The sequence below is a fragment of the Corvus moneduloides genome, chromosome 7 (genome assembly GCF_009650955.1).
Source record: "Corvus moneduloides isolate bCorMon1 chromosome 7, bCorMon1.pri, whole genome shotgun sequence".
Taxonomy (NCBI): Eukaryota; Metazoa; Chordata; class Aves; order Passeriformes; family Corvidae; genus Corvus; species Corvus moneduloides.
This window is the reverse complement of record NC_045482.1, coordinates 27,348,497-27,370,182: the sequence shown is the minus strand read 5'-3', so window position 1 is coordinate 27,370,182 and position 21,686 is coordinate 27,348,497. Positions and strand designations below refer to the sequence as shown.

Below are 21,686 nucleotides of genomic sequence, written 5' to 3'. Positions count from 1 at the left end.
TTAGGTTCTGGAAAATTAACTGTGAATGAACCAAACTACTATGTCAGTCCAGTCCTGAAAAACATGCATACAATTTCCAGAGAGCCAATGATGAGGGTCTCAGTCACCTCCTGCTCCCCTTCCTTCCCATAGTCTGCAATATAATCTTGTTACATATTTGACAGAAAGGTTAGTTCCAGACACTGAAAATCAGTGGCTGGCTGGTTAAAGAATTTGGAGATTAGGCATGCTTTTAGAATGCTGTAAAAATCAATAACAAACAAATATGAAGCTCATTTTTTCTTTTTATTATCAATAGTAATACAAATCAGTTGTATTAGCATGATAATGAAAAGTGACCAGTTTTACAGACATTAAAAATGTTTGTGCAAGTTAGAGACAAAGCTCTGAAGCTCCGTAAGGAAAAAAAATAAGAATTTACATTGTATAGTATAGCATACATAGTTTAGAGGCAGTTTCATCAAGTCTTGCAATCACAATCACTTCCTCTACACTAAACCTCTCACTTGGTGTTAGAGATAACACCTTCCCCTCCCAAGAGGAACACCTGCCATTTCCATGAAGTGTGGAGATTACGGTGAAAATCATAGGGGTTTTTTTTTTGTTCCTCTTCCCTCCTTCTCCCAACTATAAAGTCAACAGGAGGTGAACACTGCAACATATGCTTACAGCAATTAAGGAAAGCTTCTGTCTACATAAGCTCTGAGTTGAACTGATAAACAGTATCCTCTTTTTGAGCAAGAACTGATAGACCTGTCAGGCCTAAGAACTGGGTTAATGCTTTAGAAAGCTTTAAAAAAAGATCTGGGTGAGCATTTAGTTAGATGCATTTCCCCTCTATACACCTCTTACTACATTCCAGATTGTAGTTTTGTACCTTAGACCTGAAGTGTTCTTGAGCATTATACTTAAGCCAGATACAATTCAACTGGAACTTCAGATGGTTATTAACATCTTACTGAAGTTTAATGCCCAGTAAATACATGCATACATGTTTCTCCTCATCAAGCCAAGTGTTCACCTAGAAATTGCAATAGAGGTGTATCAGTCTGTATAAGAACACACATGGCACAAGTCATTGAAAACACACTTCATGCTGCATCTGTACTCCCACCTGGAGAGATGCTCCTCTACAAGAGTCAATTCTGCCTTTGCAGTCCTGCAGTTTAACCTGCTTTTTTTTCACACAATGACTTAGCCCTTGTTATAACAGGGGCTTGTTTGCTCTGCTCAAACCAGAAGGAAAACTGGAGCACTTGAAGCTAAGCCACATACGGAAGATTGCATGTAGCAGTAAACAGTTCCCTGACTTCATGTTAAGCCATTACGCAAGAATAATACTTGAATGCTTAAGTGCAAGTGCATAGTCAAGTCTTGCATGACCTCCAGCTGCTAATATCCAGTTACCTGCCTACAGCCATGCTCCAGAATGATTTAAGAGCACATTATACCAACTAAGAGAAGTATTGGTTTTAATTACCCAGCATGCAAAGGTTGATAGAATACATCAGCTTCAATTCAGCCTTCAGTCTCCTCAGCTACACAGCAAGGCCAGCAGGCAGCCACACACCCCCTGCTGCCAAAGTCGTCCCTTATTTGATGTACCTGATCTGCAGTTACTCAAAGCTCCATTTACTCTGCTCACAGAGTAATGTGTGCCATTTTAAATTCACTCCACTCAACCCACCTGATGCTGATGTCCATTGATGTCCAGTGAAGCACACCTGGGAAGCCCTTCAAGGACCCCCAAACCATACTGCCCCTATTCAGAAGGGCATACATTCAGGCACTTCCGCCATGAGGTGGAGGCAACAGGATTCCAGTCCAGGGGACTAGTTTTATTGCCTTCCTGGTACAAGTCAGAAAGCTTGCTGCCCACTGTTCCAAAGTAGGCAAGGTAGCTGCTTTGTTTATCATGTTTTCAGCTGTAACTGGCAAGTTAAACTGAGTTTGTCACAAGTACAGAAGAGGAATACTGAAAAGCTGCAGCATCAAGCCATGAAGCAGCAAGCACCTTCTTCCAAGTAAGTCCACCTCAGTGGCATAGCTTTATCAGTTGGGAAAAATAAAAATAACCTGAGTGAAAACAGCACGTGGACTGTAAGAATGCCAGTGGGTGACTTGCTGTTCTGAGAAGAAATTCATCTGTCCTATCAAATACTCTCAGGTACTTTAAGACTAGAGAGATCAAAGGCCAAGGCATGCACGTCTCTTGAGCCAATACAGCTGGGCTGCTCATTGTGAGCTTTGCTGAATTCATTATTCATACAGCAAGGACAGTTTATTCAGTTTTGTTAGACACATTTTATAACCCGCCTCAGAAGGGCTTGACCTAGATAAGCTTGTAATGTGAACTCAACTGTTGTTTATCCTTTAGGTTAATTAAAGACTTAAAGGTTAAGTCTCAACTAAAACCAAACTTAAGTGAGCTGCCTTCCTCCAGAAGGGGACATTCATTTGCTATGCACAATATACAGTCAGAAATGGACTTTTATCCATGGAAGTTCAAGAGGAAACTCTGTTAGAAATATTACAGCTCCCAGTGTCCCATTAGGTGCTTAGGCTTTAGACACAGGTTACACAGCTCAAGTGACAAATTCTGTAAGGAGCAGGCTTCCAGCTTCTGCTTCAAAACAGTATTGGGTATTACAAAGCCAACTTCACAATTAATTACACTGTTCACAGAGAAGCATTTTAGGAGCTGGTTAACCATTCTTTGTGCCCACATAAGATAGGAGTAACAAAAAAGGAATTTAATTTGACAAGAATGAAGATTACAGCACCTTTTATTTAGTACAGTTTCCCCAATCCAATGAGTTGCCTGACAAGATGAGCTAGTTATGGAAGACAATGAGTTCGTGGTAAATCCCTGTGAAACCTCAGGCCAACAGAGGTTCTGATATAGATCACATCTTACTTTTTTCAGTGTTCAGAGATGGAATGCACAAAAGCAATCTAGTACATGTTAAAAATATTTTTCAACCTCAAATTACAACACTTAAGTACTGAATAGTATTCACGACTCCTTCACCTCAGGAAGAAACACCATTTGTTAATCTAGTGCTGCAGTGAGCTTCATTGAACAACCACCTAGATTACTTTCACCAAGCAACTGTGTTTTAAGAATCCAGTTACACACAAGATACAGTTACTCTTCAGGTTTCTCTACTCCTTAGAGGCAGAAAGCCATAATTCATTGGGTAACTCCACAGCCAGAAGAGAGCTCTTTTCCACGGTGACAGAAGTGATTTTTGGCAACTGCACTTAATTTAAACTGAATCAGAAAGTTCATTTCAGTCAGCTGACAACAGAACCTGCTAAGTACTGATTTCTAGACTGTTTTTGTTGAACAGACATGACCACCATTGCATAACTGACAGCAAAACTCAACATGTGCTAGGTTGCTGTGCATCAGAAACAGTACATATAAAATTAACAGTGAGTAATAGGTGTGGCAACTGCTTAACTTCGTTTGCTTTTTGACACCGTACAGCTCACTAGCCAGCTAGTCATTGAGAGGTAGCATATATGCCTCACCTATTCCAAGTCATGAATGTGTGATGGGACCCACCCTTACTCAACATTTTCATCTTCAGCAAGACAAGAGACAGATGCAGATGTTCTCACTTTCCAACATTATCATCACAAGTGTTCCAATATAAACATAACTGATTAAATCAACACCTATTCCACTATTCCAGTACAAGGGAAGGGAAGGATGACAGATGTAGAGTGTAACTGAGTTGAGACACAATACATGGAAGAAACCCAGGACAGCATTTCAAGGAGATAGTGATAATACTATTCCTTTTGAAGAAAGGCTTACAGTCATTTTCTCACCCCATACCACTAATTTAAGGATGAGAAGACAGACCCCAGCAGGGAATGCATCTGGCCTGTATTCAAATATCAATTTTTGCATTGCCTAAATAAGTCTGAATTGAGTCCATAGGCTTGATTCATGAATGCTGTATTGACTAAACAGAACACAGAAGAAAGTTTAAGTTGACTCTCAACTGTCAGTTGCTATTTCTTACATGGAGTGTGGGGAGGAGGTCAGCAGATTTCAGTGTAAGAAATATCAGTGACAACCAAGAGAAGATGGAGACTCAAACCCTTTACCAGGTGTCATCTAGCCTTTCTGCAGTTTGTACCATCAAGGAGGGCAGCAACAGCAGGAAAAAGTGTTTGAACCTGAACAGCTGTGCTTGTTAAGGCCAGTAGAGGTTCAAGAGAAACATTAATACAAAAATACATTGTGTAACCAAGCAGAAGGATTGTAGTTCTGAAATTGCTTCTAGTTTTGAAAGTTGGAAGATGGGGCCCATTTCAGTTTAAATAGGCAAAGGTTTTGTTGGATATCAGAAATGGTTGCAAAGTTGTTTTCACATTTTGAAGGTGTGATATGCAAAGCCAAAGATAAGGGAGTCAATACAGACTTCCTTTCATGAATCCAGCCCTATATCCTTAGTGGTATTTTATCCATGCCACCTGTAGATAGATATTTACAGTTCCAAAGCATCACAGTAAGCAACATCTTTCTTTAAAGCTTTTCTTGTTCTTGCCACTTTTCTTGCCATTCTTGTCTTTGTTTTCTGACATTTTCTTTGCTCTTATTTCTCTCATTAAATCAAAGAACACCTAGGAGGGAAAAATAAAGATTAAACAAGATCAGCTACCAGAAAGCAGATAAAAACTACTGTATTCAGCAACAAATAAAGACATAGAACCACACTGTACTCAACACAGCAGAAATAAGTCTAGACAAAGATCCCAGTGACAAACACAACATCAGAATTACGTGGTGTGTCAAGCAGTGGTAAAAGCTGCACAATCTTACCTGGCTATCAAAAAAATTCAACAGCCCTGTTTTAAGAGCTTTTTATTGAATACCATTTTTGCACAAAAGCAGCATTGAGAGCTCATGAGAACATTTGTCTGTGCCTAGCAAACATTTCCACTGCTGTTAACTATGGAAAGCATTTAGTCCTGTCATTTCCATGTAGTTAGAGGTACACTCTGCTTGGTAGTATTCTGCTTGGTCTATAATTACAAAGGTGCAGCATTCAAGTGACAGGCCACAAAAAATTCTCAAGACTATGTTATAAGATAGATTCAGAGAAAGCCATGCTTTCTTTCATGTTTCTCTGGGTTTTTTTTGTCCAAAATTTAGGCAATTTCACCTCTGTATTCCTGATGTCTAGGTACATACCATCTAAAGGTGCAAGAGCTGTTTTGCTGTACAGTTACTGGGTAAAATTATCTTTAGGATTACAGAACAAGAGTTTAGCATCACTCTGTAGAACTACAGTGTGTTTTTGTCCAAATGGGGAACTCTCAAGCCTTTGATGCTTGGAAACAAGACCATGCTACTGATCAAAAGTAGATTAGTTTACCATTCAAAGCGCTCTTAAGTTTTTTTGTATTCTGCCACAGCATTAACACACAATCACCACAAAGATGAATAACCTGTCTTACAACACACCAGACAGTACTTATATAGCAGATAACCAGTATGCCACACAAGCTAGCCAGTGAAGACCTGTAACAGCAAATCTAGGTCACCGTGCTAGTATACTCCAGACACACAGCTCCACTGCTGTTAATCCAAACTGATCAGAAAACTAGTCTAAATATAAAATAGGCTAGCCATTCACTAGTAATATGAGTTGTTTATAGGCAAAAGCAAGTCTAAATATTCACATTTCACTACATCACCCAGCTTATGCAACTGATAGTGACTTTCTAGGAACATTCTGCAAGTCAGAATGGTTCTTTACCAAACTGAAATTATGCCATGTCCTTTAAGCCAAAAGATCTCAATCCAGGAGTTTCATATACTGTAGTTTTAATGAGAGAAGTTCCTACCAGTAACTTGTGCACCAACAGCATTTCCACTTGTGAACTAATATAGAAGAACAGGAAGAACTGTCTAGAAGAACTTAAGAGTACAGCTAGCTGCAAGTGTTCTTTATCCAAAGAGAAAACTGCTTAAAATTTGTAATCTTTAAACAAATGCATTTTAGCAAGACACATTTGGAGCCCTTAGGATGCAAAACAGTAATTTCAGATCATCTTCTGTGAATTGGTGAAGTAAAAAGGCACCCTTTTCTTCAAGAAGTCCTCACTACAAACAAAATAAAGGGGATGATTGAAACTAATCTGTCCTCTATACTGGACAAACACTCCATAGTCATAATTCATTTCTCTTCTGGAATATCTCACCACCACTGTTTATGCAAAAAACCAGCAGTAGAATAACATGAGAATAACTGTCTTATACCACCAAGGACAAGTCAAAACAGGACAGGGACACAGCAAAAAGTTCTTCTCACAATTCAAAGTAGTCTTGTCAGAAAACAAGAATAAAATCTTTAACCACACTACATGTAGCTTTGTAGGGAAGGGGGAAAAATTTCTAGAGTGTCCATAGCTTGTTATTTATTGGTGTTATAAGTGGGACACAGCCTACAAAGAAAATAACTCACTTGAGGGAATCCTTAGAACCATTTACCCAAAGTATTACTGAAAAACTACTGGTTCGGGTACAAACAGTTAAAACAAGACAACAGCATTAACTTGTTCCAGATCTCAGGTTCCCTTAAGCTAGGTATGTGTTTAAGTGTACACATTCTAGTAAGTTCAGTGTTTATTGGGGTTTTTTTTAATAAACTAGGCTTTCAGAAGCCAAACTGTGGACTTTTTTTGAACCAGCAAGAGTCAGCTACTAAACAAGTAGCAACAATCTAATTGAGCAGATGTCATTTGTCTTACCTTATCTACATTCGCTCTAGTTTTGGCAGAGGTTTCTACGTACTGCACCCCCCATTCTTCTGCCTTACTTCGAGCCTCTTCTACAGGCACTTGTCTGCGCTCCTCCAGGTCAGATTTGTTTCCCACTACCAGTAAAGGGATTTTATCCTCTTCAGCCTTCACACGCAGGATCTGTTCCCTAGTGCATTAGGTATTCAAAATAAAAATAACTGTGTTAGTAGTAGCAACAAAACTCCCACACTTACGAGGAGTGGATCAAGTGGTCTGCACATTACTAGTGTTTACAACTGAGTATTTCCCAACAGTTGGACACACACTTTAAAATTATTCCAAGATTAGCAGAGTAATGCTACAGGCTTTACACTGCTGAAAGCCTCACACTTCCAGGAAGGCAGTTTTACCATTTAGTGAGTAATCAGGCTCTAGGAAAGAAGAACAGTATGGCAGAAGAGGAACTGGCAGCAGGAGTTCACATTTGAATGAGGTAAAGAGTACAAGTGCCTTGTTTGCCAAGTTTCACCTTGGCATTCAGTCACCATCTTCAACTCACAGTCTGCATCACATCTCAATATAGGTCTGGGCAACATCAAGTCTTTGCCAAGGCAGTAGGTTGGGAACAAGTAGCTGGCAGAGATCATTCCTAATGGCTACCTAAACTTCACTCAAAGGAGAGAGTTATTACACGATGCTGAACTAAAATGCTAGCAACCTTCCTCCTTCAAAGCCTCCAGGAAGATATTTGAACTGTCAGCATTAACCTGTCATGCTAGGAGGACATATCGGCATCCAGGAAAGGAGATGGAGTGATGTTGCACACCAGTCTTGGTTTGTGCTGTTACTGGGGTAAAACACAAGTTGAAACCAGACTGACACAAGTTGCTGTCCGTCTAGGATGCTGGAAGAACTCTACCACTCTAAACTATTTTTAGATTGCTTCATTTTGTTATGAAGAAGAGCTAAATGAGGCATGAGCACAGTGCTACACCCTCTCATCTCACTGAGTTACCACACTACTTCAGATGCCTGCATTTTCCATCCACAAAATAACAATGTATGGAGAGTACATGAGACTCTAAAATAGCATTAACACACTGAAGCAATCTGCTTTTGCATTTAACTGCACCTTCACACATTTTCAGATTACAGAGGCACTGAAAGCAAACACTGAATGCATAGCATCAGCAGGAGAGCTAGGGTTTAAAGACAAGCCCATAGTTTGTTCAGTATTCAACTTTTTCATAGTGTTAGAATTCTGGAACTTAAAAGGATCAAAAATACCAATCTGCAGTTTGGCCTGGGATGCTGGTGACTCATACTATGCATTCCCCACTCCTTCCTGGGCCAAGGAGCTGGTACTTGCATGCCAGCCTAAATATTCCATTTAACTAATTTCACTATTTGTTTTACTTTTGAACCATTGAAAAGTAGGAGATTATGCATCACAAAGAGCTCCTAGGCCCTTCTTGCCCATCTTCAGGGCTAGCATTGCTTTTTCATTGTTTTGCTGTGCTGGAATCTTGAACCAACACACAGTTAATCTAGTTACAGAAGTCTCACAAAAACACCAAACCAAACTGCCAAGATAAACACTCCCACTCTTTTTCATTCAAAGCCTTAAGCCTTAGGTTTAACATTATATTTCACTTAGGTACATAAGCCAAAACCAAGTGCTTCCACTTGTCTCATTTTCTTTGTGTTTTTTGAGCATTACCTGACCTTTTCCTCCATCTTACACTAAGAAGAGTCCTAGTACTCAGTTTTGTAGTCGTACAACAGTTGAACTGTTGGCTCCTTTCAGAGCTCCTGTTAGGGCAAACTGAGCTCTGCTTGTGTGCCCCATGACTATCAGCCTTCTGAAGCAGAACAAAGTTCCGTAAGTATTATGTGACTAAGGAACAGTATTTTTATACCTCAAAAGATTTTGTGGTCTTCTACTACTGTTGAAACAGTATGATATGTTAAGAACCTGGACCAAAGTTCAGGAGTGCAAGGGGAATTTGCCTTAGCTTTAAGAAAAACCTAGAAATAAGTGTCCTTAGCTACAGCACTTCCACTACCAGTTAGTATCTGTTAACCTTGTACCACTGAAGCAAAGGGAACATAAGGCAGACTGATAGTTTTTATTCTGACAAGCATAAGGAACTCCTAAATTTTCCCTATGCTTTGAGAGGTTTTCCTTCAAGTTATACAGCTGTTCCAGGCAATCTCCAGCTTACCTTCTACTGAGGCAACAAGTATTATCAAAAAAGAGTTAGAACACTTGCCATGAAGAATGTGGCTACATGAATTCTAAAACCAGAAAAATGGTTTAAATCTTTTTTTATTTACCCCCCCACACTACACAAGCCGTTTTGGTGGCCAGTCTGATGCCAGTTTTTACATCAGAACTGCTAATCCCAAGAAGAAAAATTGAAGTGCTTACTACTACCGTGTGTCTTTCTAGGAATACGTCTGCCTACAATAGCAATGCTTGGCTGCCAACCCTTGTTTGGCACCAATCCATACCTGAGAGTGGAGGCTAATCCTTCCTTTCCTTAGAGCACCTGCTTCTAGCAATAAGCAATACTGTGTCTGAAACCTGGCCAAAAGACAGATTTAATTCCAGAAGTACTGTTCTAAGATAATTAAACTTCACATCCATGAAGACTGAAAATTGGCTGAAATACGCCTGTTTTAAGAGTCCAAGAATCTGTTACTTGCCTGAAGTTGCTCCTGGCATAATGTACTCAGAAGTTACAGGCATGAAGACAATTAAAGCCAGAGGCTGAATACTCTGGTTTAGGTTATCAGTTACTGAGAGCAGAATGGCCAGGCGTCACTTTCATTGATCAAATAGTAACAAAGGATGAAGAGCTGTTGTAGCTTTTAAGCAGTTGTCAGAGCAACATAGGAACCAGATATTTTTCCCTTACTAGGAGACAAACTACTCACCGAAACTCCGCTGTTGCTGTGAAGGATTCATGCTCTGTTATTGAAAAGACAAGAAGAAACCCTTCCCCACTGCGGAAATAGTTATCTCTGATAGCTGCATAATCCTCCTGTCCTGCTGTGTCCAGAATGTCTATCTGAACTTCTTCACCATCCAGAACTACTTTCTTTCTGTAGCTGTCAGCCTTGGTAGGTTCATAGTCTTCTACAAACTAACAAGAAAGGGATTAGTGTTTAGAATTACTGTCAAACAGTCTCAGTATTTGTCCATATTCCTTCTTTCACTTCAGTGACATTTAAATTCCCCAAAACCTTCTCATAATTCGATCAGCTACTAAGTTCCACCACTTTTTTTTAGTTTTACTATTAAAAGCAAATTATTTAAGCACTTAATACATCAAAGAGCCAGCTTGCCTAGTCAAGAGAAACTTGCTACACAAAACACTGTTCAGCCACTTCAGTACAATTTAAGAACAGAGTTGCAGTATAAGTTACCAGCAATCTGCTGGCATTATCTAGATCTCCCACTTTAAGAAAATGCATTTCAATATACTTCAGGTATAGGTATCTGAACTTTTAACAGGTGTAGATGAGAGCATCCAGCTGCTGAACCTGAAAGCCTGCTCCATAATTACACAGGCACATACTTTAGTACATTCAGTATTGATCAGACCAACAAAGCCACTGCCAGTTCAACTTAGTTCTGTGCTGACAGCACACATCCAGCATAAAAGTAGAGAGGTAAAGAGCCTCTCAGCCTCAGAACACAACAATTAAGCCCAGTTAAGTTGGCTGGCTTTCATTAATGACTACATCACCTGTTCAGATACTTACACCACTACAGCATGTGTGGACACCCTACAGATAAATGCTAACTTTTGAATTACAGGATCATTCCTGTATTCCTTCACATACTAGTCTGGATTGCCTAATCTAGCTTCCTGTATACGAGTATGGAAGAATTCATGCTATGAACATGCCTACTTCATCACCTGGCTCAGAATGAGCTAGAATATTTACTTCTGACTTCAGCCTTAACTGACCTAAATTACAAAATTAAAGTTCAACTCCAACTAGTAACAGCTTCTGTACACAAGCACCTGTACATAATGCATGACTCCTGAAGACTGTTCATTCACAAATAAGCATCAATTTTGTCACCTTTAGCCAGAGATGTTCCCAGAGGGCACATCTCTCAGCTTCCTACATTCTGCTCCTGCCAGTTGGGTCATCAGGTCTTTTGCTCATCACATTTAGTTCCCCGGTCCCACAAAAAAAAAAAGCAAGCTGTATGAATTTGTGCTTTAGAGAAGCTGAACCAAAGTTACTTACCTCATCATACATAAACTGAAGTGTGAGTGCAGATTTGCCCACACCTCCACTGCCAACCATAATTACTTTATGGAGGGCCAAGGAACTCTGGTTCTTGCTCTTGCTGGCAGCCATTGTCCTGCTTGCCACAGACAAAGTACCGGGCAACCAATTAGATCTGCAGACAGAAGAAGCACAGTCACCCATCCATGACTTCGGTACATCAGGGTAGCAGGCAGGTAAAGTGTCTCAGTGCTGAAAGACCAGATTAAAACCCTGCCCCACAAGCCTAAACAATGGGCCACTCCAATGCACAGGCATGCAAACCATGCCTAAAGTATGAGTAGGACAAAGTATTAAAACAAATACTTTCTATTTGTGACAACAGCATGATTAATAAAAGTGCCAAAGGTTTCTAACAAGCTACTCTTGTTTGTAAACCCAGCCTACAAGACTACTGTCTAGAGCAGTTTCCAAAGAAAACCCACTCTTTCTCAAACGACATGAAATTAAGTGTTTTCTATTGTTCTTGTTAGAAGGCTTTACATCTTTCTAAATATTTCTTTAATATTGATACAACTATACCTTAGATCTGCTCATAGGCAGAAATCAGGCTTTTGATCTTCTCCCTGTGTAGGCTAAGAAAACAGCAGAGATACACAGTAAATTGGCAGGAACAAGTTGCAAAAGCTTCTAGCAGAAAGTCTTATGACACGGCATTAGCATTTATTTTACACTTCCTGCCTTTTGATGCTGCGAATCTATTTTGCTTAGGAAAAAAAAAATCCTGCTTTACTGCAAAAAAATCTCAGTTTCTATTCTTCTCCTGATGTTGCTAAGCCATAAAGGAGCAAGCTTCAATAAACAAGCCCTAGCTAACAAGCCTCTGTTTGTGTGTTATGCAAGCCTAGTAATTAAATGCTGGAGGCTTCTTAAAAATAATACTGCCTCTTTTTTTGGTTGGTTTTTTTAAGAGTAGCTGGACACAGTAGTTGTACCAGAAGCACAAGCAGCAGCTGCCACACTCTTAGAGCAGCATCTCTAAGAACAGCACACTGAGGATAAAAGCAGAAGTACGTGAAACAAAGATGTGTCACCAGCCAGGATTCCCGCACAGAAAAAAACCCAAATATGAATATTTCAGACATATGACGTGTATATGGGAGATGGCAGGATACCAACTCTTGTGTCCTCAGAGCACCACAAAGGACCCCAGTTGTTCATATCCTGGCAGAGAGCTGTAAGGAGGCCAGTAGACCATTCAGAAAACACTGCTATAGGAAGTGGCTGTATCAGCCTTGATTTATAGCAGCACTCTTTATTCCAGAAGCACAGGAGCAATGGGCCTTCCAGGAGTCTCAAATTTGCCTGCACACAATTACTGTACTAAACCACTGCAACTGCCACATCATCAAGTGCTACTGTATGGAAACACAAGGCCAACAGTAGAAGTTACTTGGAAAAAGCTTCAGGACAACCGGCTGCCCTAAACAAAATTAACAAGAGACTAAGGGATCATCAGCCTACAAACATGCCATAGGATTATTTAGCCTGGAAAGGGACCTTTGGATGCAGTCCTGTCCAAACCTCTCCCTGAAAGCAGTTTGCTCCAAGCAATCCAGTTTATGTGCCTTGCATTTTGAGACTGACATGACCAGTCTGGACAACTGCCCTCAGAGTACACTGATAGTGACTACTTTTTTTTCCCCTTGTCATGACTTGATGTTCTGAAAAGCAACAAATTAAACTAAGTTCTCATTGACTCGTGCATACAAGAACAAACATGCCAACAATCAAGAAGTGCCCTCAGGACAGCATTTTCAAACATCTGAGCAGCAGTATTTTTCCATGCAGAGTTTTTTACTCACACCTGTTTGCTACATACATTTAGTACAGCAATGCAAATTAATCATGTTTAAGTACTCATTCTGGGATAAACACTGGTAAGTGAAGACAGATATTTTCCTCTGGTAATCTTCTCTATTATGTTATACATCAGCTCCCCCATCCAGGACACTCCTTAGTACAGAAATGGGGTGTGACAATTCCTACTTCTCCATAGGTTCTCCCAGTACAGCACAAACACACATTTGTTGGGGACAGTGAATTTAGCCATTGAATTGCCACAGACATTCTAAACCAGAAGAGAATCACAAGACTGATTTTTAACTCTTAGTCACCAGAGAGGCAAGAGAAGAAGGGAACAGTTCCCTGCCAAGGAAATGTGAAAAAACACAACAGTCAGTGTAGGGTATGCCCAGCCACTGCCTTGGAGGGACGTCTGCTGAGATAAGGAGATTGAGCAATGTCCCAGCAGGACCCCCCTGGGAAGGCAGCTGCTTTTCAGTTACGGTGAGAAGACGACAGATGCAGAATCCTCTGGGAGACCCTATGCAGATCTTTTGTAACCCATTGGCCTTTACCCTCTGACACCCACCCCCTGTATCCCTACAAAGCTAGCCCCCTGCCCCTGCGAGGGCAGAGAGAGCCCATCCCTGGCCTCCCCTTCGCCGGAGTACGGACCAATAAAGCTACCTTCGTGCGGAACAGCTACACGGGCCTCTCGTCTCTCTCCCTGCTCTGACCTGGAGGCTGCCCTGCAGAGCTGAGCTGAAATCATGAGCTGACAATCACTAAAGAGCTGACAGCTTCTGCACGGGCCCTCCAGCTAGCAGCTGAGGGAAGACACCGGGCCTCGGGAAGGCGATCCTCCACGGGACCATCTCTGCGGACCGGTCACAGCTTCCTCGGTCAGAGCTACTGACCCCTCACCAGCTGTCATAAGGTAGCATCTGAACTCCAGAAGTTGTTGCTTTGCCTATTGTCCACATGGTCTACAGACGGTAAACTAGAATTCAGCTTGCTTGGACATAAACACCCAAGGAACAAGAGCTACAGATTGGCCACACAATGAGATAGTTCAGGGACTTTAAGTGTTCCAGAAGTAACACAGCTTGCTCGTAAATTGCAGAGAATGCTGTTTTGTCCTAGTTCAAGAGTAGTCTGGCTTTCACAGTAGGAAATAAGCTGTTTTCTGGAGTGTGACCCTTAGCTACTTTTCAGTATAATTGTGACTGGTTTTAACCTGTGACTGTTCTTTTATCAGGTATCCTAACATTGTTGTAACTGTTGTGTTATCTAACACAAAGCTTTCAAGCTACACGTTTTTCTGGAATCACAAACTTAGGAATATGTAATAGGCAGCAGCACTAAGTCCACTGTGCTATGCAACAGCAATAAAGGCATAATTTACTAATAGCCAAGAGAAAAGATTTCTCTGTCCTGTCAACACAAATACTTCATCTTCACATGGTCATGGTAAATTAATTGCTGTCTTTTAGGAAAAATACTGACAAACTTGAAACAGTTCATCATAGAGGTAGAGTGGAGAGAATATTTAAATCCTTCCTTCTCTATTCCACCCCAACAATGGCCTGTAGAAACTGCAAGGTCAGCCTTACAGTATTACCTCATTCGCAATCAGAGTATAATATTAAACAAAACCCACCCAATAGCATACAAAATGGGTTTGATTGCATCTAAAGCTCTTCATGGCCAAGGTACTTGATCTTCCCTGCAGAGCTGTTCCAAGTGCCACTTGAATATTTCAGAGGATCAGGACTACATGAACCCCATGAATGCAGCAGTACGTTCACAACACAGCCCCTGAGCAGTGTGTACTCAGTGAGGTCCCAGAAGCTTCACACAAAGCATCTCTTCTTTGCTGGCACCAGAGGGAGCGTGGCCCCCCCCCAGCCCAGAACAGCCAGACAGTGCAGAGGCAAGAACAGAGGACAAGGCAAGGCTGAAGCAGTGTGACATAGGATTAACACAGCCAGTATCAGTGCAGAAGTACCAGTGCTTACAGAACAACAGGTTAACAGCACATCACTGGTTCAGAAAGGGGCACAGCGAGATTATAATAGGAATATTGTAATAAAACAAGAAAGGCATTGGAGCCAACTGTTTGTTTATTTTTATCCCCACCTCTGCAGGCCAAGAAACAGTTTACACAACATGGTTCAAAGCTCACATCTAACAGTTCCTTGAGGTTAAAAAAAATTAAAAGAAATCTATTAACACAAGTGGAAGCTCTCTCCTCTGTTATCTCTGAGTAGGCAAGGAATTTTCTTCCTATTCTATACATTAAGCATCCTTGGGGCAGTCAAGGCACATTAACTCATCTTTTCACAGCAAAACAAGTCTTGGGAAATCCAACCACTTCTCAAAAAAGCAGCAGTTTCTAGAAGAACCTGTGACAACTGCAGTTGCTTTAAAACATTACTCAACTCCCTTCATTTTATGGGACATAGACTTGAGGCAATGGGTCTTAGTGCATCTGCTGAAGAGCTCACTCTGAGTAAGTGTCCAGACAAGACACCTAATGCTGTGGGGTAAGATGCCTCCTCTCCCCTATTGCTCTTTGCTTGTTGTTTGGGCACAGTTTACTTTCCAGCAAGATTTACCCTCCTCTGACAGGACAAGAGGCGATCCATTGAACAGTCAGTCAATCTATTTATTTTCCACCTGTCATTTTACCCTCAGGTTTAATGACACCATGTTGAACTTCATATGCTAAGTGTTTTAAGCTGTAAAAAAAAAAAACAAAAACCACACTCCAAACCTTCTGAAAGTTTATTTGAGGGAGTGAGGTAGGGGAGTGAGGTAGGGGAGGTGGTTTCTTCTGGTTACCATTCATCCTGCTTTGAAATAAACTGCTAGACAGACCCCATGACAGAGAATAAACTTTTTCTGTCAGTATTTCATTTTAAGAAATTACAAGTAATTACCTGCTTCATCTGTTTTAAAAGATAAGGATTAAGCCATTGACTTGATAACTCTGCATTTATCCTGTAATAGGTAACACACAGCCCTATGCACAATAAGAGCTTTGTGATGCTAGTGAAAGATGCTCCTCAGATCAAGAAAGGAAGGTTACACCAGCCACAGGCTGCCTACATGAAGCACAAGAATCTACAACTCAAACCATAGGAGTTACTAATCAGCTGTTTTGACTTAGACTTCTGAAGATCTCTACTTGGCCACAGGACTAATCAAACCATGCCACCTCCCATTTAAGTTATCTAACCCTAAACTCACCAGCTACTTCAGCCTTCCTTTGTCTTACCTGTTTAGATTACAATTTCTGCAGGTTAACTAAGGCCCCCTGCACAATGTTGTGTCATTCTTGGCTGGTCCCTTGAAACTGAGCACTTCAAGGCAATTGTTTATAAACACTTAGTAAATTGCTTTTTCTCCACCCTCTCCTCAACCTAAATAGTTAAACTGCTCAGAACACAGTTTACAAACAGGACTGGTTTACCTAATACCAAGATTCAAAGACTATGACTGAATAACTACACGTATTTCAAACCAGACCACACTTTCACATTCCCTTTTTACTTCATGTGCATTAAGACACCACAGCTGCACAATACTTAAAGGAAAAAGCTCTTGTCACTTCACAAGAAAGAAACTTTGCTACAGTTCATCCAAGTACGTAAGAAAAAAAAGAGAAGCTTCACTAAGTCTACCTGTTTTCCAATAAATATTCTGCTGCTGTAATAAAAGAATCTGAGACCCTCCAAAGGCTTTAATTGGAATTGCTGCTAGTTCTGCCATTCAGTTCGAGATTTAAAACTGAAATAAAGCTCTAAGCTCAAAATTGCTGAGATCAGCTCTTGTTCTCTTGCTGTGCAGCTGATATCTTTGGACATTTCTTTTCATTGCTATCCTGCCACTGAAAGCAGCCATTCTTTGGATTTTAAAACAGGATTCTACAAACCCTTAGCCCAATAGCTTGACAGAGGAGCTTTGTTAAACCCTTCAGACACCTACTTTTAAAGGAAAATCTGGCTATTCAACCTATTATAAAGGCTTAAATATGATGTCATCAAAAGCAAACACAGAAAGAACAAGGTTTTGCAACAGTATTTTAGTGATCCTCATTTATCAGAATATGAATTAGAGGCTTTGAAGTGTTTGGTTCTGTGATATAACCACAAGAATGCAGTCACAGAAATTCCCTGGATCACAAAACTAATTAACAATCTCACCAAACTATGAACTGTAAGAGCTCCTCAGCCATTCTGAGGTTACCCAGAAAATATTTAAGTACTGAAATTCCATTAGCTTTCAATGGACTGTAAATGCTCCAACTGGTAATTCAACTTAAAAAAAACCAATTTGAGATTAAGAGGCATATTTAATGCCACTGAAAATTTTAGGATATGCAGGCTGAAAAATTACAAATGCTACTCTATCCTCTTTTGCTGTGCCAATATCTCCCCTCTTGGCATATATCCATTTAGTGGTTTCCAAGCTAAACAGAGATCACAATGTGTTTGGTAGAAATCCCTGCTTGGGATAGCCTCATATCCTTCCCCATGTAATGCTGGATGTTTCTACCTTCTCAGTTGTGGTTATAGATTTTTCTGGGCGATGTTTAATTGGATCAAGGAATTCATTCAGCTTGAGATGTCTTGCAGAGCACATTGGGGCAGTTTCACAGTCCCCATTTATATCACCCAGTGATATAAATCACCATCCCCTGTCCCTCAGTCCCCTCTCCCTTCCCCCTGGCAGTTCCAGCCCATCAGCACACTGGGCCTGCCAGTCACATCTGCAAGGCCACACACACCTCAGTGCTGATGTGAAGGGAGAAAAACAGTTTGTACAACTAAGGCCAAAGAAGGTGGAACTACAGCAGCCAAGCAGTTTCTTATACTGCTGCAGAAGCAGGGCAGTTCCCTGACCCTGTTCACAATTCACGCCTTAGACAAGGGGCTGGTGCAGCCACCACCCCGCTGCAGTGTCTGGGCTGAGCACTGGAGTGAAACCCAAGCCTCAGATTTGCTTTTGGCAATCAAGCATTTTCTCTCCCTAAGATCTACTAGTAGATGCAGTTGCAAAGATAAGGGCATTGGACCGGAACCTCAAAATGGATTTTGAAAACTTAATACTTTATAATATCAGGATGAAAAGTAAGAATTGAAGGCAAGGAACTACGTTACTCTGTACACATGAAGGGATCTAACATCTTTATATAGGTTAGATCCTTGTTCCAAGTGGCAACAGCCATATCCCTAAATGTTACAGGAAAAAACCACAGAATAAATACATTTACTTGATACACTGAAAGTTACAACTTATAGTATAACTGTATGTTACATGACACCAGTTTCAGTCAATTATTATTAGTTACAAATCCTGCCTAAACCCCCCAGAATTGTGTGTACACCTACAGACACTGGCTCTCACAAATGTGCTCTGGCAGGAGCTACATATACACTGCTAACTAACAGACACATGAAGCAAGACCAGGACTAGCAAGTTCACCATGTTACAGCAGTTAAAGGTTAAACCAGAACCTGAAGCCAGGTCGTTAGTATTCTCCATCTCCTACAAGGCTGGGGAAATACTAGGCACAGATTGAGGAACCATTTCAATTCACAGTTGTGTTTCCTCAAATGAATCAGATTGGAGTATTAACTTCCATAATAAGAAAGACTGCAGACTGTGAGATGAACTTTTACGGCAGGAAAGACCCTAAGACTTGCTCATCTAGAAAATATCACAGGCAGTATAAAAAGCAGTATTTTTAATATAGTTGTGATCAGGAGTCTTCTCTGCATGCATGAAGACAACCCAGATATCACACTAAAATATTCTAACAGTATCAATAGCATCAGACATCCAACCACTGGATACCAGCCAATTAGGATTAAGAATCCCTACTAGTGATCCTGGTCTCTATACCATATCTTACTTTTCACTATTCCACACATTCGTATGCAAAGCCATCTCCAGCTCTTCACTTAGCCTAATAAAGTTTAATAAGATGAAGTGATTTTTAGAAGAGTGCACTTCGTATACAAAATATTTTTTGACACCTGCAGTTACGTAGAACAGGAAGAACAGGAGACACACAAGTGCATTGCTCCTTTAACTGATCATTGTCCTCGCAACCTACAAAGTCTAGCACACTGCTCTTTCCAACAGGTTATAGCTAGACTTGGATAATTCCACCTTTTAGGCTATGTTCAAATCTGGACCACCACAGCAGTGATCCATTTTAAGTACAAAATACCTGTATATACTCATATTCCCCACAATCCTCTCCTTCCTTGCCAAGTACAGCCCAATTCTTCTTATAAATTTTCAGAGATGAATCAGTGCAGCTCAGAAAGCAAATCTGATGGCATTTAATTTACATTTACTTACTACATGAAATTCTTAAATATATGCCCTCTCACATCATTCAGTACAGGACCATTCTAGATTACTCATTACAAATAGACAGACATTACCTTACACATTAGCAGTAATCTCAAGACAGTAACTTTGCTAAGAATAATCTCAATGTCTAAGGAAAAATGGAACTAAATCCTGTCCAAGTCTGTAGCAAGGCTGCAACCTTCAAAGGTTTAGTCACAGGAAAGAATCAGTCTGGTCAGTTGGAGCATCAGAAGAGCAACACTTTAAAGCAACCCTTTAAAATTGAACTCAGATCTTATGCTGAAGTGAAATATAAGCAACTATATATCGCTGTTCCTAAGGAACTTAAATATCTGAATTTGTTTGTTTGGGTTTTTTGGGGTTTTTTTTTTGTTTGGTTGGGGTTTTTTTGTTGTTGTTGTTTGTTTGTTTATTTGCTTGGTTTCAGTTGGTTGTTTATTTTTAGAATTTCATCAGAGTGGAAAAAAATATAGCCAAGTAACTTGTTTCTGAGCAGTAGCTAAGAGAAGAAGAAAAAGGACTTCCCTTAAACAGTGCTCTTAAGGCACAGGAGCACTCCCTCTCTCCCTGAAAAAAATCACATATATCTACGTTTAAGTAAATAAGGTTTTAAGGTCATGCTGTAAAGCTAATACTCTTAACAGCAGGTATCAACAGTATCAAGAGATTGTCATTGCATATAGGCAGTACACTTATAATTGCCTTGTTGCACAGATAGCATGCAAGCATCATAGTTACATAGAGTTTTATGGGGAAAAAAAGTAAGAAACCACCCTCCATATTATTTTCAGTATTACTCCGGGCAGATCAACTAGTAGAGTGTATGTAGCACCAGCAATATACTCTTTATTTCAGCAAGATAGTGTTACCTAAAGTGAAAGTAAGACAGTAGTGTCATTACAGCTAAAACCACTTCTTCTGTAGGGAGACATCTAACCAGAGATCTCCAAGTACTTTCAGAAAGCCTCCAAGTCTAATATTAACACCCAGAAGACATATTGCAGACACAGAAGAGAAGGATCTACCACATTGCTTTTACCTTGCAAGATCTTGCTAGAAATCCTAATAGAAATCTTCTACAAGCACGAAGACTGAATTGATACCATTAATCAGTATTACTATGCTAAGAGTTTGTCACTGTGGTGATAACAGTCTAGTTGCCCAATTACTTAGGGTGAATTACAACACCACTGTTCACACTAGTTAATTTGGCTCATACCAGAAAAGTGACACTCAGGCAACAGACTTGTTCAACGGCCTCACTCCCATTGACTTGCAAAGTGTATTTCACCTGTATTTCACCTGTATTTCCTTTGAAAGCTCATCCATGCAGAAACATGTTCATCTTTGATACACAGCATACATGAAGCCCACCAAACCACTAAGAGACAGTGACATGCCTCAGATAATCTCATACCATTTTTTACCTGGATCTCCAGGGGCCTAACAAATACAACAGCCAAATCAAACAGATCACACAATCAGTGTCTTAAGGGGCACACGAGAGCTCAAAATAACCAAAATCTTACCTTAGTACCAGGTTACAACATGGTTTCAGTTACTTCAGTGAAAAAACTGCAACTATATAATCCACAAGAAAATTGCCACTACCACTGATTTTGCAAATTCCACCAAATTCCAATTCAACCAGAAGTGTGCTACAGAGTTGCAGGAGCTCTCACCACTGTTACCCAGTCCTGAGGCAGTCAGACCCAGTCACTGGTGTCACAAACATGCCACCAGACACTGCAGACAGGCCACAAGCTGCTACCACTGCTCCCCCAAAGGATGTATCTCACTAGATCATGCTTCCCTAGTGAACTGGATGTCTGGGATAAATCAGAAGTCCAAACATTATTTAGTTTGGCTTAGCTAATACCAGCAGAAGCAATTGTCTCTGCCCATACAATTACATTCCTTGCTTGCAAACTGAAGTTAATGTCTCATGCTCACATCTCTGTTTGGGGAAATGTAAGCCACTGTTGAGACCATATTTGATGCAGATAGGCAAGTAATAAACCCCCATCCTGACTTCACTCTTAACCATAGAATCCCAGCTCCCTAGGGGCACTCAGGAATCATCTTCCTATAGACTATGAGAGTACTTCCACTATTTTAAGCACTTCATTGGGGTTCACAGATGTGTACCGTGAGTCACTAAGCTTCCTCAATCAGGCAACATCACACAACTGCCAAGCACTGAACCTTTCCCTCCATCTTTCAATTAATGCATTTACATTACAACACGAAAAGAAACAATGGTGACATTTAGTACCCATAATTTAGCTGCTGTGCTAAGTCACCTTTAAATAGATTTCTTTACTCCAGTTCCCCCAATCAGGTAGAGTGAACTGCACATGCAAGAAGCTGCCTTTCCACTGGACTAGGAGCATATGTTTTCAATAACAGACAGTTTTCCAGACTACTGTATTCAT

The 21,686-nt window shown here is 40.5% G+C and overlaps 1 protein-coding gene across 2 annotated transcripts in view; it reads right to left on the bottom strand.

Moving 5' to 3' along the window:
- Positions 1–266: 266 nt before the first annotated feature.
- RALB (RAS like proto-oncogene B) overlaps positions 267–21,686 on the bottom strand; it is a 49,041-nt gene continuing 27,621 nt past the window's right edge. For both annotated transcript variants that reach the window (XM_032115413.1, XM_032115412.1), the window contains exons 2-5: positions 11,035–11,191; positions 9,706–9,914; positions 6,775–6,952; positions 267–4,641 (exon numbers count right to left, since the gene is read on the bottom strand). In XM_032115413.1, the coding sequence (XP_031971304.1) occupies positions 4,522–4,641; positions 6,775–6,952; positions 9,706–9,914; positions 11,035–11,148 (621 nt within the window). In that variant the 5' untranslated portion in view covers positions 11,149–11,191 and the 3' untranslated portion in view covers positions 267–4,521. The remainder of the gene's footprint in view (positions 4,642–6,774; positions 6,953–9,705; positions 9,915–11,034; positions 11,192–21,686) is intronic.